The following is an 18,136-nucleotide window of genomic DNA, read 5'->3' on the forward strand; positions in this document are numbered from 1 at the left end:
ATTAGCCTGCATTACGATGAATCTGCTTTACGACAATGTTTTTACAATCGCAATTGCGATAGCAAAATGATGGTCTAAATGGGGGAATTTCGCTTAGTGATGATCGGTTCCCTGCTTCAGGAACTGATTTTCGCTTTACGATATCAAAAACAGCTGATTGTCGGGTTTTCAAAATGGTGCTTAAAATGGCTCCCCGCTGTTCTTAGGGATGGATTTCTCACTATACAGGCACCAAAAATGGCCACCTATGGAGGATCTTCACTGGACGGTGAGTTTTTAGCCCATTGGAATGCATTGAACGGTTTTCGATGCGTTTCAATGGGTTTTTTAATTTCGATTTACAACGTTTTGGTTAACAGCGATTTTCCTGGAATGGATTATCATCGTTAAGCGAGACACCACTGTATAAGCAAAGGAAAACCCCAAGACTGTCCATAACCACAAGGATCTTGTGTTTTACCTCAGGACAGACCAAAGAGTGCTGTGTTTTCAAATGAGGTGAAGGCAAAGATGAGTGTTGAGGAGCAGATTGATCGTATGAAGCGTCACCAGAGTGGTTCTATGAAGGAGAAGAGGCGGAGCTTGCAGCTTCCAGCCAATCAGCAACAGACAGATAGTCCCCTCACTAAAGCGCCTGCCTCTTACAAAGTGGTAACGTATCCTGTATTAACCAACTTTTCCTTGATGGGTTTGGCATTAACCCTATGAACCTTCAGAGAAGCACCTTTAATCTTGCATGCTTTCCAAGATTGACTTGGGCAAAGATAGGTCAGTTGGGTTCTAAAAGGATAATTCTGCAGGCCTTAAAGCTCCAGAATATAGCCAAACATAAATAAGGATTGCCTGGAACTCATAAAATTCTTAACGGGATGAGGGGTGATCAGTCCTTCCCTTATCTGAGATAACTGAGGCTACAGCTACACTGGTTCTTTTGAGGTGGGCTGATGCTGTCTAGATAGGGTTGCTTCACCTACCCTGCTTCATTATTAACCCATTTCATGATACTGGAAACTGACAGTAGAAGGAGCCTTGACAGCTGTGACAGATGCAAGGCTCGATTTTGGTCTGTTCCCGGAGATCACATGCATTGGAAATGGACCAAACTAGAGAACCCCACCCCCCAAAAAACAGAAGTCCCCGAAAGGGGTTTTAAAAAGTGTAATGGTGAAAGTAAACAACTCCCACTTCTGGTTTAAACAAGGTATGTGTGGAGTATGCACCATGCTTTGAATCAGAACTATGTTTCTAGGACACTTCAAGGAGTATAAGTTTCTTTTTAAACAAGATGTACACATCCTGTGTCTTTTTAAAAACTTTAACATGGTGAAAAGGGGTGTGTGTTAACATTGCCCCATACCACTGAAATAAATGGGACAGCAGGGAGGGAGAAATGCCCACAAATATGCCCAAACTCCATTTATTGTCCACTTCTTCCATAAAATGTAACAGATGAAAAAAGAAAGATAATGGTAATGACCGTATATAAAATAGTTAATGTAAAGGTGGTGATCTCCACTGCTTCATACTTTGACTTGAAAGGGATGTGGTTCTAGGTACGCAGACATCGCAGCATCCATGAGGTGGACATATCAGATTTGGAAGCAGCATTACGCTCTGAAGACTCTGGCAAGATGTATGAGACTCCTCGAGAGGAGATTGCTCGTCTCCGCAAAATGGAGCTGGAACCAGAGCATTATGATGTGGACATCAGCAAGGAGGTGAGAAGGACCCACTATCATAGCCTATTTAGAACAAGATCTCCTCCTTCCAGAAATTTACAATGAACTTTAGTTGCTTGTTCTGAAAATCAAAGAAGCACATGCCTGGTTTGAGCTAGATACCCCTTGAAGGTCATGGGATTATATAGTGTGTGGGCTCAGGTGAGGTTAGCTGTAATGCTGAGGGAGAGGATTTTTTGGATCCTGTCTTTGCCATTATGAGAAGATGCCAAGATGAAGGAAGATCTGGAAAATGTTCCATAGCCAAAATCAGAGATAGAGATAAGATTTAATCTGGAACATTTGTTAAGGTCATGGCCAAAAGTTGAATTCTGGAGAGATGTTGGAATCTTTGGATCTATTGAATATTGCTTATGGTTACTGGTGGTCTAAAAGTGAAGTCAAGCAAGCAAGCAACAATTACATTAGCAAAGCCCATTTACAGGGGATCCACCTTCGCTTCTGTGTTTTGAACTGACAGGCTGCCTCTATCTTCTCTTCAGCTGTCTACCCCAGACAAAGTCCTCATCCCAGAAAGGTACATTGAGCTAGAGCCTGACACACCCTTGAGCCCTGAGGAGATGAAGGAGAAACAGAAGAAAGTGGAAAGGATAAAGACGCTGATTGCCAAATCCAGGTGCTGTACAGGATGGAACCTTCTATTCCTACTTTATGTATTTTTTTTTCTTTTCCATTAACCATCTTCTTTAATAAGCCATAAGACATACTCAAATTGAGCTAAGTATAAATGTAAACAAATATTGACAAAGCCGGAAATTAAATCGAAATATAAGTTTCTTATTTCATGTGTTCCTACCCCTCATCTAAGCATCCATCCTTCTGACTTACCATTCTGTGTTGTGACTGCCCTCTTGTGGAGAATATGTCACATGATGGCCAGTTCCTCCTGGAGATAACCTAACATCTTCTCTCTTGCAGCATGCAGAATGTGGTCCCCCTCAATGAGGGAGAAATAGACTTACCCCAAGACCCTGAGACCCAATTGCAGGAGCAGGAGAAACGGATCGAGATCTCCTGTGCCTTGGCTGCAGAAGCTTCCCGAAGGGGCCGCATGCTCTCTGGTAAGGTGCAAGCCTATGCAATATTGCAAGAAAGGTTAGTCAATGGAGCCAGTGTAATGGCAGCGGTCTGTGTATTAGTCTGGGCCTTGGGAGATCCAGGTTCTAATCCCCACTGAGCTGTGAAATCCACTCTGTGATCTGGATCAGGCGCAGTCTTTGAACCTGACCTACCTTACAGGGTTGTTGTGAGAATAGAGTGTACTGCACCTTGAACCGACTAGAGGACAGATGGGCTATAAATGAAAATAACAAACAAATACCCAAAGAAATAAAAATGAGTTTTCACTCCTACCAATGTATTCTGTCAGTCATAGAGTGTTCTGCATTTAAGTATAGCATGTATAACTCCTGATAAAAACTGAATTAGAAAGGATTACATAATTCCCTGTTCAAGCAACCAATGTGCTTTAGAAATCAGCCAGATCTGACAGCTGGAGCACTGGCTGGTATGAATTTGTGTCACCATTTTAAATTAGTTATAGTGATTTATAAAGACCAGTGGATTGTCTTACAAAGACAAAACGAGCTGCTGTGCTGTTTTTGGTTTTACAGTAGTTGCTGATGTGTCGGAAGGGGCATATCCATGTGGCTGGTGCCAAGTGCCAAACAAGGACAAACTACAAATTAATTGGTTGGGGTTCTCAAATTGTGCAAGGTTTGGCACCATTTCAAACATTGCTATGCTCACCTATAATTTACAGTCCTTAAGGAGCTTTGGCAGATAATTGGCAAGTGCTGTTGCCTCTCCATAGGAGATGTACAGGCAACATGATTTCTAGAGAACTGGGAATACCTTGGATCCCTCAGCAGTGGGGAATCTTTGTCCCTTCAGAAGTCTTGGACTAACTCCCAGAAGCCCCAGCCAGCATGGTGAGCAGTAATGGACTGGAGGAGCCACAGTCCAAATGCCCTGGCTGATTAAAAGTTACCCTCCATTGTTGAATATATGAAATCTCGTCAATTTTTTAAAAGCTTACAAGTCACACTCTCTTTCCCAAAAGGCCCTTTCCAGTTCCATTAAGTCTAGGGCCAGGATTTGAGCTTTTACTTTTGAGTTGTGTGACTGGAATTATCGAACCTTCCCTGCTAAATATTGCTGGTACTGCTCCAATAAGATGTTGCTTCCCATCTTCCCTCTAACTTTTGCATTGGTTCTCATGACACAGAGGGCTGTAGGCAGCAATGTTCTAAGGAGCAAAGAACCTGCTTCTCCTTTGCACAAACTTACTTCACTTCTGCTTCTGCAATCACTGGCTATCCGAATAAGGGAAAAGAGGGTCTGGGATAGGGAGGATTTCCCCTCCAGGTGTAATAACAGTGTTGAATGCAGCCTTCCCGAACCTTTGATCTTTCAGATATTGTGGACTAAAAGTCCCATAATCCTATACCACTGCCAGTGCTGGCTGGAGTCAATGGGAAGTATAGTCCAAAACATCTGGAGAGCATTGAGCTGTAGGAGGTCTAGTTCATCCACAGAAGACTCCACCAATTTTTATTAGAAGATAGCTATTTGAGAGTTGTGTGATATGATCTGCTTAAAACAGTTTCCCTCCCAGAGTGTTGATTTCTCCTTCTAATTTAGTGAGAAAGTAACTTTTATTCCTACAAAGCTTCTATGCTGGCGCTTGGCAGGCTAAAGTGGGCCAACACTAGAACAATGTAACCTTGGCAAAGTGCAAGGTTAGATGGGGAAAGCGAAAATGAGGGGATGTGATTGAAATGTCTGGAACTATGTAATGTGCGGAAAGAGTCATTAGCAGGAAAGGATGGGGGGGGGATGTTGCTCCTTCACTCATAACGGTAGAACGTGAGTTCACTCACTGAAGCACAGAGGTGGTAGGTTTCGGGACACACAAAAGGAGATATTTTTTCAAGTGCTTAATTTAATGAAATTTGTGACCACAAGGTATCAAGATGGCCTGCAGCAGAACCATGAATGCAGCTCTCTGAGCCAAGATTAACTTCATATTGCCCAAGCTATTTGGTATGCGAGACCGAAAATTCTATAAATGTTTCTTTCTAAGAGTAAAACTACAACAATAATGCTTTTTAAAATGTTGGTGCCCTTTCCTGACACTTAAATTCAGGTGACTGAGGAGGATTTGTTTGCTTAATTTTCATATTGTCTTTCTCCCCTACTGGAAACCCAAGGTGGCATACAAAAAGGTTGAAAATGTACAAATAATTTAAAACAAACAAAATAAAACTTAGTTCTATAACATATATTTCAAATCATTATTTAGAAACTATAAATCAAGTTTTAAAAGATCTTCCCATCTTAATTGCCGACGTAGCCCCCCCCCCCCAAAGCCCCTCTAAAGAGGCAGGTTTTCAGCTGCCAATGGAAAGAAAGAAGAGATGCCTCATTCTGCCTAATGGTGCAGCCTGCTCTGTTTATATCTGAATTCCTCCACCTTGTTGTGGGAATTGTTGGGCAGCAAACCAAGCACATGAGCCCTATTCAGTCCTTACTTAATTGTGTGGGTAGAGGAGAGCTCTCTAGCCTTGTGTTTCTTTCTTATTGCCCTGCTTCATGTGGTAAGCTGAAGAGAGAGAGTGCTTCACTCTATGTCAAAGCCCTCCATGTGAGTCGGGAGCACAATTTTTGAGGTCCCAACTCCCATGGAGAGCTCCTATGGACAGACAATCTACACTTAAGATATGACATGCCCATATGTAGGAGGCAATGTTCCCTCTAATTTTCAGCCCCATTTCATGGGGTTATGTCACAACTGGAACCAAAGGAGCTGGAAACGCTCACTGTGAGTGTGGAGGAGGAAAGCTGTGTGGAGTCGCTCGTGCTCACCCAGCCATGTGTCTTAGAGGGACCCTTGGTAGGAGGGCAGTAAAATTTGAAATGGAGGAGACAGGGCTAACGTGCTCCCCTCGATCCATGTTGCATATACACAGATGGAGAACAATTGGATGTATTTATAGCATTGAACTGCTGAGAATGGCTCAAGAGCATGACTGCTGTGGGGTTTTTATGCTTGGGTTTGAGAACTGCTCTGGGGAGAAGTTATCAATCCTGCTCCCACCGCACCACATTGTCTAGCTATCTCCTTCTGAATGATCCATTACTACTACTGCTGCTGCAGCTGCTGCTCAAACCTGTAGAAAAAGCTGTTGTGTAATGCTTGTCTCTGCTTTGTGGCCATGCCCTGCAAAGAAGGCTAGAGGAGATTATTATTATTATTCAAACCACATCTGAGTCTCAACGGTATGATGAATAGCTGCACACATTAGGGTTGCTGCAAAGATGTTCTAGCTCCTATGAATATTAATGTTGAGTACTGTTTGCTGACGAGGCACTGAGCATAAAATAATTCAGCTGTCCTTAGTCCCTGCAGGGCCAATGCTGTGGTGGTCTTCTCCTTGCCTTGCTTCATGATTTTCCTCACACAATCCACCAGGACTCAGAAACGAAGAAGTCATTTTGTACTGCTCTGTGATTTCTGACCACACTTCCTCTCCTCTTTCTTTTAACCTCTATTTGCTCAATGAAATTAGTTTCCATGGCTCGGTTTTTCCCTTTTTCTTCCTTTCTGGCTGAAGCATTGTATGTACTTCAGGCCCTGTCTCCATTTCTTGTTTCCAGCTCAATGTGCCACCCCGAGCCCTCCCACTTCCCCAGCCTCCCCGACTCCACCGACCAAGTCCCTCTCGTCTGACTCATCCCAGGGCGCCGACAGCCATTTTATGCGTGTCTGAGCCATACAGTAAGCACATTTTCTATTATACTTCATCTCATTCTCTATATACCTCAGACTCTTTGAGAAAAGGAGTGGTAAGCTCCTTTTTCAAGAGTCTCTATTCTTCATCAACCCATCCATTCACTGATGTCTACTAAGCTAACACCTTCGTCTTTACCACATAACCGCAAACTCTTTCCACAGAGTAAGTCCAAGATGCTTCAGCAGTTCACTTGAGGGCTTAGATCAGAGGTAGGCAAATTGCAGAAGGCTGGGCAATTTCTGGTTACAGGACCCACTGTAGGCCACACAGAGCCCCAAAACAAAACCAGAAGTGGCCAAAAGTCCATTTTTGCATGGTTTTATTTTAATTTTTAAGAAATTTCACAGATGTATAAGATGTGTGTTAATGCAGAATCACTATTCCAGACATTTTCAGTGGGGTGGGTGGTCCAAAGTCAGGCAAGAGCCTAGCAAAAATGGCTGTTGGAGCTACATGTGATCCATGGATCACTGAATTCCTCCCATCTCCTGAGTATCTGAGGCAAAGTAATTTCATTCAGTCAGCAATTATTCATCTATGCCAATTTATACTGAAAAAGTGCACTTTCTTAGTGAAAGCATTCTGGACACTAACTCTGCCTAGGTGGGAAACCCTAAGGTGAAAATTGTTCCAAAGAACATGCATTGCCCTCCTTTTCTGGTGAATACCTTTGAGACATTGCAAAGGGTCAATGTTTCAGAATAATTTCTCCCTGTTTGATATTGGCTGAAATCCTCTTGCGCAGCTCTTTGCACCCAACAAAGATGACAGCAGCAGTGGGAAATCACTGATTAAAGACAAAGCATTGGTGATTAAAGGGAATTTTGGGGTGTATGAAACTTATACACAACACAATAAAGTCACATGCATCCCAAAATCCCCAAGGGAGTTTCTAATCAGCAGCAACTTGCCACTTCCAATGTCATCACCACAGCTGCACATGTGGATCAGAACAAACAGAATTTCAACCATTGTGTTAAAGCAAGCTGGTCAAATGCCTAGCTTCTGAAGACCTATTATAGGGAAAACATAAAAGGTCCTTGCAGCTAGTCCCTCTCCCACCTTAGGCATACTGTCACTGACTATTCTCTCTCCCTTCCTCCTTCCAGCACAGGCCCTGGCTGCTGCAAATGCTGTGAAATCCCATGGAGCCACATTTTAACACAGGAGTCTGCGTCCCAACACAACCACTTAACAATGCACGCCATGTAGCCATTGTTATGGCTTTCTCAGCACCCCTCTCCTTGGGTTGAGCTGCAAAAACATTCAGAAAGGAAAAATTGCCTCTGAGGAGAATGGAGGAGGTGGGTTCTCTCATCTTTTCCCTGTTTTCCCTGTTGTTGCTACTACCATGGCCAAGGACAACTTCTCCAGACAAGCCCTTCAAAAACGTTTGAATGTGCAGGGCACAGGAGCCATTCGACTCTGCAAGATGCATCCTCTGCATCAGGACCAGCAGCTAAAGATCAATTCTAGCCTGGAGTAGGTGAGCACAAGAGAGACAGCACTGAACTGGAAAACAGATGCTGATATATCAGCAGGGGGAGATAGCACTCCCCACATCAATGCAGCTATCTCCTGGGGCTCTGTCCTCTTCCACCCATTTTTCAGGGGAGGAGAGTGGTGTGAAGAGTGACTTGTCACTGCAGCTGGGGACTTCCTTACTCTCTAAATGAAACAAGCATCCAATTTTTCCTTCCTCATACTACGCACCTCTTTAGTCTCCTCCCCCACTTAGAATGGCTTTAGCACCTTTAATATTTGGAGCTAAGAAACCTGTGCACGGCCATCCGTCTCTGCCTATGATCATGACCGTTCATAGAAGAAGGAAGAAGGCAGCACGGATGGACAGACAGATGGGACTTTGTGGGTGTGGTAGGTGAAGGAAAAAGAAAAGTACCAGAAACAGAAGGCCGCCAGTGTGGGGAGAGCAAAAGAGCCTTTGGGATCTGTTTGTTTGTGAGGATGTGATACGCTGGCGTTTCTTTCATTTGCCAGGCTCAAGGTTGGGATGGAACAGAAGGTGCGTACAAGGTGTGTGGACATGTAGGAGGAGTGTGGGTGAAAGATGTATTTGAGGTCAGGATACAAACCTTTGGCTAGGTTACCAGGTGGTACTAGTAGCCAGATTAGACTGGCTACTAGATGGCATTTTAATGCTTTCTGTGACCCAGTGAAGTCTAGTTGCCTGTAGACTCAAAAAGTGTATGACTGGGTGTCCCCACTGGGGCTGACGAGGTGACATCTCTTTCTTCCTGCATGAGGGTAGTGCCACTCAGCAAACTCCCCCTCTTCCTCTTGAGTTTTCCAGGACTCACATCGAAGTAATGGGGCTGGGAGTAGGAAAAAACCCAATGTGCTAGTTAGATCCCTGTGTTCTGCACACATGTAAGAATTTCTTGCACCATCCCTAGGCCCTAATGATGAAAACAGGAGGTTCAGATAAATGGAATATAGTGTGAACTTGATTAGATAGGCAGAGTCAGTCCCCGTGCTATATAAGCATGCTTCTTCTAGAAAGGATGAGGTGAGGCTTCGATTCCTACCTTTTGTTACATCTCTTTTTTCTTATTTGCCAGTAGAGCAACCCGTAGATAATGTGGAAGCAGAGTTCTCCTCCTCTTTTACACACACAGCCCTTTCAGCCATCTCCTACACCAAGGCTACATGATAATTATAGCTATGACCTTTTAGAGGAAATGAACTCCTGTGTCAAGAGTGTCGGGCCATTGATTCACCTGCTCCAAAATCATACCATCTCAGATGAGTCTACTTTCCCAGATGAGCTCTTGTTGTCTTTTTAGCAGTTTGAAAGAACATCTAATTCAGAAGAGAGATGAACTAGAGAGGCAGCAAGTATGGAGATCTGCTCATGTTCAAATAGATACCAACAGAGTTTCATCCCCAACCACCCACTTTCCCCCCAATTAATTCAAGTAGTGCTGACCTCGTTTTCTTACTCTATACTGAGTCAGGAGGAGTCTTGCCATATTAAGATTCTTTTAGAAGTTTCCATTCAGCATAAAAAGCTGGTTTAACTCAGTGTGTTGGAGCACCTGGCTGCAGAAAAAGCAATCAGGCATTCAAATCCCTATTGTGGCTCCCGGGAGAGGAGCCAGCCAAAATTGCCTGGAGCACGCATGGTCCCAGAGGGCTCCCAGAAGGAATGAGGCCACGTATGAGTATTTTATACTTAAAAAGACAAAACAAGAGCCCTGGAGGGTTGTCATAAGTCAGAATTGACATGATGACATATAATGATCCATGCTGCAGCTATCCACAGCGAGGAACAACTATGGTGAATCCATTCTACATATCACTTATGTAGCACAATGGCAGCTAAGTTCCCAATGATCTGAGTAGTGGAGATATACTTGGCCATCCACCTGATCCATTTCTCACATAGGTTCTGCACTAAAGTTGGCATGTGCTTGTAAAGAGCCTCACGGGTCAGTTCAACAACAGAGTACTGGGACGTAAACAGGGCATTACATAGAAAATGCAGAGAGAGATATAGCACCAAAGTTGTGTTACTCTCTCACAGACAGCTTTTGAAAACAATTGTTCTTAAACATGTATGCCAGTGTTTCTTCTACCAAAATATAATAGGGACATCAATGCTAAATATGAAATTGCTACACGATCTGTCAATGAACTATACCCAATATAAGTGGAGCTGGATGAAATCTTTCCAAAAAGGTTCCTTCACTCTTCTTCAAATTACATCTTTTGTTGAAGTAATGAAAATTATTCTCACTATTAATCAGAAGAACACAGGATACTTTTGACTTTTCACTCCCTTAAATTGGATTTTCAGAAGGTTACATGATTGGGCTTTCAATAGTACTGGATTGTTAGCTATACAATGTTCTGGGTTCTTTGCAAAATATGTTTGGTGGTGATAATTTAGACCAGTGGTTCTTAACCTTTGTTACTCGGATGTTTTCGAACTGCAACTCCCAGAAACCCCAGCCAGCACAGTTGGTGGTGAAGGCTTCTGGGAGTTGCAGTCCAAAACTCCTGAGTAACCCAAGGTTAAGAACCAGTGATTTAGACTGTGATTCGACTTTTAAATGGCAACTTAGTTATGCTGAAATGCTAATGCATTCACACACAAAAAGTCAGCAGTTTCACCCTGTGTTAGGTCCCATGCATACCATGCATACATATATTTATCAATTGTATTCAAAAATAGATCTAAACTGGAAATTTTCCTTCCATGCTATTGTTTTGAATAATGCTGTCTGGACTTCTTAAAATCAGCAGTACTCAAGACAAACTTTAAGTGAATTTCAATTCAAGCTCCAAACTAGTGCTCAAATTATAGGATAGGCTGCTATTTTCTACTTATGTGAGGGCTTTCCTACTGATATCATAAGGCTGATGAAAGATGATTGCTAAAATTGGAGGAACCATGAGTGGCATTTTTAGATTCCACCATCATTCAACATTTTCCTCCATAAATCTATCCAAATGATCTTATTTAAGAGAAGCACGTCACAATGTTGTGGTTGTACGAAAAGCTGATCCTGTTTCTCATTTGAAGCAGGAAAAAACCCTGTTTTGAAAGTTACTCTGAACGTCCTGAATTTCTTCTAAATCAGAAGTGGACAGCTTGTGCCCCTACCCCCCACCCCACATTGCTAAACTACAATTCCTTACGTGTTAGCCATGATTAATGGAACTGATGGGAGCTGAAGTCCAACAGCATCCAAAGGCCCTCATGTGGTCCATCCTTGCACTGAAAACACCAGTCTTCATAGTGTAGTCAAGTTGATGAGCCAAGACGTTCTAGTTTATGGCCTAATTCTTTCTTTGGGCAGTGAGGGTTGAGCTATATGATAGCATCTTTGATTGTCAGTAGAGGGTGAGTCAGTGTATCTAACAATCCTGAAATGAAGACCAGATGCGATGTGATAGAGGCAAACTATTCTTCTCATCCTTTGAAGAGGGAGACTGCCTCAGACACATATAAAATAGTTGATGGCTGAAATCCTATTGGTGTTTCTATAAGATTTTTATAACCTTCTGCAGCTAATTGTGGCTAACTGACTGACACCTTAGTTGCATAACTGGGTTCATGAAAAGGCAGCTCACCAATCAGCCACAATTAGCTGGGGCAACTTATGTAAACACCAAGAGGAGTCCAGCTGATAGAGAAGAAATGTTACATGGCTGAGGGGGACTGAACTTTTCCCCCTATCACTCTATAGCACTTTCTTTCTACATGGGACAGACATTTCTTGATTGAGAGAAAATTGTTGTTGGGAAACAGATGGCAGGGAGAGGAGAAGGACATATTCAGGATTCTTTACAGCATATACCAGTTAGTGCTGGAACAGACAGCCCATGTTCTTGCAACTGCCAGCTTATATGGCTTAGTGGGTAGGGAGTAGGTGGCTATGGAGTCGGAATGTGAATACTCAACTGAGATCACATGGAGTATGAGTGACTGATGGGGGAGTTTTATGTCCTGCCACCTGTTAGGCCTTGAAAAATCTACAAGGTCCCAGAGCACCATCAGCAGTGAATTCCAGCCTAATGGCATAGAGGACCACATCTGCTTCCCTCTGCACTGATATGAAGATGTGTCTGCAGAAGGGGGCTGCTTGGTCTCTGTCAACCAAGGAGCAGTTGTGTTGATTCCAGGGCTCCTCCCTGCTAGTCCACACCAGGACAGGTTGGGGGATTGCAGAGTGAGTTGGCATAGCAACCCTACAGGAACTGCGTTTTTGCAAACCTTCATATATCAGGACCCTGCCTAACACATGTATACATTCTGCTTAATACTATACCTTCACTGAAGCATACTCCTGAGTAAGTGGGTATCAAGCCTGTAGCCACTTAATTGGGAATGAGGTCAGTGGGACTTACTTCTGATTAAAGATTGCACTATGAGGCTGCAAACCCAAACATGCTTATTAGGAGAAATTCCCATTCCATGCAGCAGAGCTTGCCTCTGCTGCCAATTTTATCAGTTTCTGTTTGATTGGACATTTTTAATGCCAAAGGAGCAATAGCAGAATGTCCCCGTCTTGTCATGTCCCAAAAAATCCATCTCAACAGATATTATTAAGGCCATCAGGAGATCAGAGCACCGAGCCAGAGCTTTTTCATATCACCCAGGGGAGAACTCTTGGCGAGATGCCTTGAACCAGAAAGGTTATGATGATACCTGCTTTTATCAGGTTTGGTTTTCTGCACATTCATTTTAGCGCCAAAGTAGTAATGGGAGAAGCTCCCACTGCATCATTTCTAAGAATTCACCTCAGTAGATATTATCAGGAACAAGATTCTCAACACATAATAAAATCTTTCACATATCACAGTGGATAAATAACTAGCAAGTTGCCTTTTAATTGGATCCCCCCCCCATTCCTCCCAGTCTCCCTATGGATCTTTTTTATTATTTAAGTATTCCTGCTGGCAATATATAGAACACTCCAGGGCACCATCCTTTTTCATTCCTTTACTTCTACAGCAATACATTTAACATTCCAGAATGAATAACAATAATAAATAACAATAATACAATTTTTGGTTCTGCTCTTACTGTAGCACCTGATAGCTTATAAAACTGTCCCTCCATTATCCTCTACATGCCTTAATATATGTTTTATGAAAATTATACAGTAATGTGTGTGAGTGTGTGTTTATATAGATATATATGTTTTTTTTCTCTGTATCCTCTCATCCATATTGTTTTATTTTGTGCTAACTTTCTTTCTCCGTGTAAGGAGTCACTGAAGTCAGCCCTGCCACTGAGTTTACTGAAATGGAGACACTTTGGGCAGTTTATCAGAATAATTAAAAATAAAAATTTTAAAATATTTAAATATACATATATATATTTTCTGCTTTTATTAAAAGCAAATTTATTTAAAATAAATAAAATCTGTCAGTTTAAGACGAGCGATGCATTTATTTCCTTGTTGTTGGGTGAGAGAGTGTTTTGGATGTTAGGGCCCAATCCTTAACAGAAGCCACTTAGCTTGGCTGGATTCACATGCCAAATGAATATATGACTGTTGAGGCTCTGGGCTGGAAAGTACATTATAGGAAGATGTCTAGGACTGTAGCATATCAGGGACCACAAAGATTGTCTTGCTGGTACACAGCATCCCACTGGGATTCTTGCAATATAGGTGGCTTTTAAATGGCAGTGCCACTTTTCTTTTTTTTAAACCTCTGTGTTCATGTGAATGTGTTTTGGTATGGCTTGCAGTTTTAGCAAGGTGTCCTTGGAAAGCAGCTGGTTCATTTTCCTAGCTCCACCATGCTCATTTTGCCAGCTGCTATCCTGACCTCCACATACCCTATTTTTGAGGGAAAGGTGCATCCTTCAAAATTGTGTTCTTGTTTTTTCTTGCTGTGAAGGCATCTAAGCACCATTTTCTAATGGTGATAGCTCAATGGTGAGAGGAAGTAAGAGCTAAAGAGAGGCTTAATTTGCCTCCTGAAGGATTATCTGCTTACAGTGGGCCTCTCTGAAAGTCAGGGCATGCCTTCTTATTCTACCTCTTCCAAGGACTCTGAGGTAGTGGTCCTACTTGTGCACGTGTCTGAGTGATCTAGAGATAAACCTGAGGGAGTACAAGGTCTTAGGGGAACTACTTTACCACTGTTTTATTGGTGTAGCATGTGAAGTGAGGATTGGACCACTATTTGCACCTTTGTCTGTTAAGAAAGTGCTAGTTTCCACTAACTCTCCCACCTCCTTCAGTCTTGCCCCAGTAATTCTAGCATGTCTTGCTGCCACTGAGGAAGTTGTTTTATAAATCGCTTTAGGAACATCAAGGAACGTTCTCCATCACCTCTCACCAGTGCTCTCAAATAATTGCTCAGTAGAATCTGTGACCAATTTCTGCTAATGTCATTTCTAAGCGTTTTGAGGTTACAAGTTAGGAATTCTCAGTAGAGTGCATTTAGGATCACAGTTGCAGTATTGTGGAACTCGTTTTAATCCAGTTTTTTTAAGTGTTGTTTTCCCCCCTTTTAATGATATTTTCATATGCCAGCAGCACCTGTAACCAAGAAAAAAACCTGTATTATTTATGCACATTGTTGCAGCAACTTTTTTGCTAGTGTTAGTTTTAAAAAAAAAGATTAAAAAAAGCAATGTGATGTTGATGTCTTTCTTTTGTATAAAAGTGACCTTAGATTATGACAATTTAAACAAAAACATTAGTCGTCTGTGATTAAAAACAATATGTCAGTGGCTTGGGTTCCTCACATCAAACCAATGGAATCTCTTTCCAGTAATTAAACCTGCAGTGGCTTGCTTAATACTCCTTCCCAGCAGCGTATGTTCTAGATGTAGCTACTTCAAAAGGTCAAAATCTCACACAAGGAAAACAAAATGAATAAATAAATGCATTTGTATCTTGCAATTTGTATAAAGCAAATAAATAAAAATTGATGGTTTGTAAACAGATTGCAACTTTTCTCCATTTCTAATTGTAGTGTGACTTTCTCTTTCATTGTCTATATGAGGCTTGGAAGGGTGATGGAAAACCAGTGGAAGAGAGATGTACAGGGGTCTTTTCAAATCACATCCACTTACAGTGATTCTGATAGGATTTCCAATGTATGTCAGATATTTGCCAGTGTCACACATGTATCCCAGCGAGTTTTCATGCCCATGTGGGGATTTGAAGCCCAGTCTCCTGAGTCGTAGCCCCTTGCTCTATTTAGTACAGTTCACCCTGCTCCATACAGCTCTCATCCTCCGTCTTCTCATCCTGAAGTTATTACACTTAGAGACAGTGAGCTTATCTTCCCAAGACACATTCCACAGTGGCTTTTTGCTACAATGGCTATTGATTATAAATATATTATCTAATAATTAGGTGCCATCAAGTTAATTCTGACTTATACCTACTCTTTCTAGGATTTTCTGTGTTGTTTACCATATTCTAATTCAGCTTTAAGAATGAGGTGCACAATAATTGATTTCTGAATTTTCTGCATTATTTTTATTATTTATCAGGCCTCTAGCAGGCTTTGTACTTTGCAGCAAACCATACAGTAGGCGTCCCTACCAAAAGAAATAACAAAATACAGTTTGGATGTAGATAGACTCTTCATGTTTAGGATAACAGAAATTGCTAGGATTGTGCAGACACTCTCCATTGCAAGAAGGGGCGCAGGCGAAAACACTTCACTGATTCCCCTCTGCAGCCTGCTGTACTCGTGTAACTTAGAAAGAGTCTCTCCCTCATCAAGAGCAGAGTTGCTTCTGAGTGGTGCTTTGGATACTCAGAATTCCCTAATTTACATGGCTAATAGCCATGCTAGCTGGGGCATTCTGGAATTGTTGTTCAGGAAACCAATCTCTGCAAGTTCTCAATCTAATAGTGTGATTTCATACAGGGACAAAACAGAGGAGGGGGAGGAAATAGAGGCTGGAGCAAACAGGGAAAAGATATGTTTTATTCCTGTTCACCTGAGGTTAGCAAAGTGTGGTTCATGCCTCCATCCAATTCATGAAACCCCTTCAATATACCCCCACCCAAAATGCTGGAGTGCTAAAAGATGAAAATCTTATACCCTGACAGGTGTGGTTTGTCTGCTAAACAACATACCCTGGCTTTTGGGGGTCAAAAATACTTCTTCTTTTTTTGAAACTCTGAAAGTTATGTTAAACCACTGTAAAACAGCAATGTCTATTTTCTAGTTGAACTTATATTTTATTTATTTATTCATTCGTTTGTCCATTCATTCATTCATTCAATTTATATTCCACCCATCTAGACTGAAGTCTGCTCTGGGGGACTAACAATAAAACATAAAAATAAAAACAATATAATAAAATAGAGCAACATTAATAATATAAAACAAGATGGCAAAGTAATTAAGTGATGACAGGAGGGAAAGCCTGCCTAAAGAGCCAGGTCTTAAGTTTGCTCTTAAAAACACCCAGTGAGAGAGCCAGGCAAATCTCTATGGCCAGGCGGGGGGCCACTGCCGAGAAAGCCCAGTTACTTGTTCTTTCTCTCTGGGCCTCCCTCAGCCACTCGTCCTGGCTAGAACAAGTGATTCAGGTAGATCTAGGTGAGAGGAGGCATTCCGCTAGATATCGAGGTCCTAAAGTTTAAACCATTTAAGGCTTTATATGTTATCATTAATACTTTGAAGTCAATGAGGAAGCGAACAGGCAGCCAATGCAGGGCAGCTAAAGTGAGGAAAATATGTTGATATTTTCTCACCCTGGTGAGAAGTCTAGCCTCAGTGTTCTGCACCATTTGAAGCTTCCGCATCAATCTCAAAGGTAGCCCCACATAGAGCGTGTTACAGTAATCTAATCTTGAGACTACAAGCGCATGGACCAGAGTGGTGAGGGCCCCCACATCAAGATAGGAATGCAGCTGGGCAATCTGCCGAAGATGAAAATAGGGGGAAAGGACCTCTGATGCCACTTGGGTTTCCATGGTAAGCGCCAGATCCAGATGGACCCCCAAGCTGCGACCCTCACTCCTTGTGGTGAGAGTCACTCCCCCAAAAGAGAGGGAGTCTCCCAAACAACCGATGGTGGGGCCACCCACTCTCAGGACTTCCATCTTGTCCAGGTTCAGCCTCAGTCCATTCACCTGCATCCACCCCAGTATGGCCTCCAGACAGTGCTGAAGAGACAGAACGACATCCACTGTTATTGAAAAAAAAGAGATGTAGAGCTGGGTGTCATCAGCATACCGGTGACACAAAGCCCCACACTCCCTGATGACCCCATTGAGCGGCCTCGTGTAAATATTAAATAGCATTGGGGAGATAATCGAGCCCTGAGGAACCCAACAACTGAGGCTCCACAGGGCTGATACACTCTCCCCAAGCTGTACTTTCTAAGGATGGTCCTCCAGGCAAGCGCCAGCCCACCAATTCCCAACTCGGAGAGCCTCCCCAGGAGGATACCGTGGTTGACGGTATCAAAGGCAGCTGAGATATGGAGGAGGACCAACAGAGACATTTTGCCCCTGTCGGCCTCCCTCAACAGGTCATCAACCAGGGCAAACAATGCTGTTTTTGTGGCATGGCACGGCCTGAAGCCCAACTGGAACAGATCCATGGCACTGGTTTCATCCAAAAGGGCCTGAAGCTGGTCAGAGACCACCCTCTCTACCACTTTGCTGAGGAAGGAAACATTGGCGACGGGCCTATAAGCGCCAATATTGTCCAGCACCAAACTTGATTTCTTCCTAATGGGCCTAATGAGTGTCTCCTTGAGATCAAGAGGAACCTTGCCCTCCTGGAGAGACTCATTAATTATTGCAGTGGCCCATTCAGTTGTTACATGCCTGGCTGCTTTGATTAGCCAGGCTGGGCAAGGGTCAAGGCAGGTGGTGATGATACAACAGCGATCAAGCACTTTGTCCACCCTATCTGATGTCACAGGCAGAAAATGATTACATCTTACCGGGCAAGGCGGAGTGCTGGATGTCTCTGCTCGATCTACTGTTTTCAATAAAGGAGTAAGATCCCGGCGGATGGCCTCCACTTTAGATTTTAAAAATGCTGCAGATTCTTCAGGTAAGATGCTAGTGGAAGGCCAAACACTGTGACCAACTCCAGATAGATCATGGACTATCCAGAAAAGTTCCACCTGCT

At 42.7% G+C, this 18,136-nt stretch overlaps 1 protein-coding gene across 34 annotated transcripts in view; it reads left to right on the top strand.

Annotated features, from left to right (window-relative positions):
• Positions 1-12,919, top strand: part of PLEKHA6 (pleckstrin homology domain containing A6) — a 235,629-nt gene extending 222,710 nt beyond the window's left edge. For 32 of the 34 annotated variants that reach the window (XM_078391906.1, XM_078391905.1, XM_078391911.1 and 29 more), the window contains 6 exons: positions 466-651; positions 1,554-1,718; positions 2,222-2,355; positions 2,658-2,800; positions 6,399-6,519; positions 7,645-12,919. In XM_078391906.1, coding sequence (XP_078248032.1) covers positions 466-651; positions 1,554-1,718; positions 2,222-2,355; positions 2,658-2,800; positions 6,399-6,511 — 741 coding nt within the window. In that variant the 3' untranslated portion in view covers positions 6,512-6,519; positions 7,645-12,919. The remainder of the gene's footprint in view (positions 1-465; positions 652-1,553; positions 1,719-2,221; positions 2,356-2,657; positions 2,801-6,398; positions 6,520-7,644) is intronic. The other 2 variants (XM_078391910.1, XM_078391918.1) reach the window with 1 other exon arrangement.
• The last annotated feature ends 5,217 nt before the right edge of the window (positions 12,920-18,136 follow it).

Source organism: Pogona vitticeps, chromosome 4 (genome assembly GCF_051106095.1).
Source record: "Pogona vitticeps strain Pit_001003342236 chromosome 4, PviZW2.1, whole genome shotgun sequence".
NCBI classification, from domain to species: Eukaryota; Metazoa; Chordata; class Lepidosauria; order Squamata; family Agamidae; genus Pogona; species Pogona vitticeps.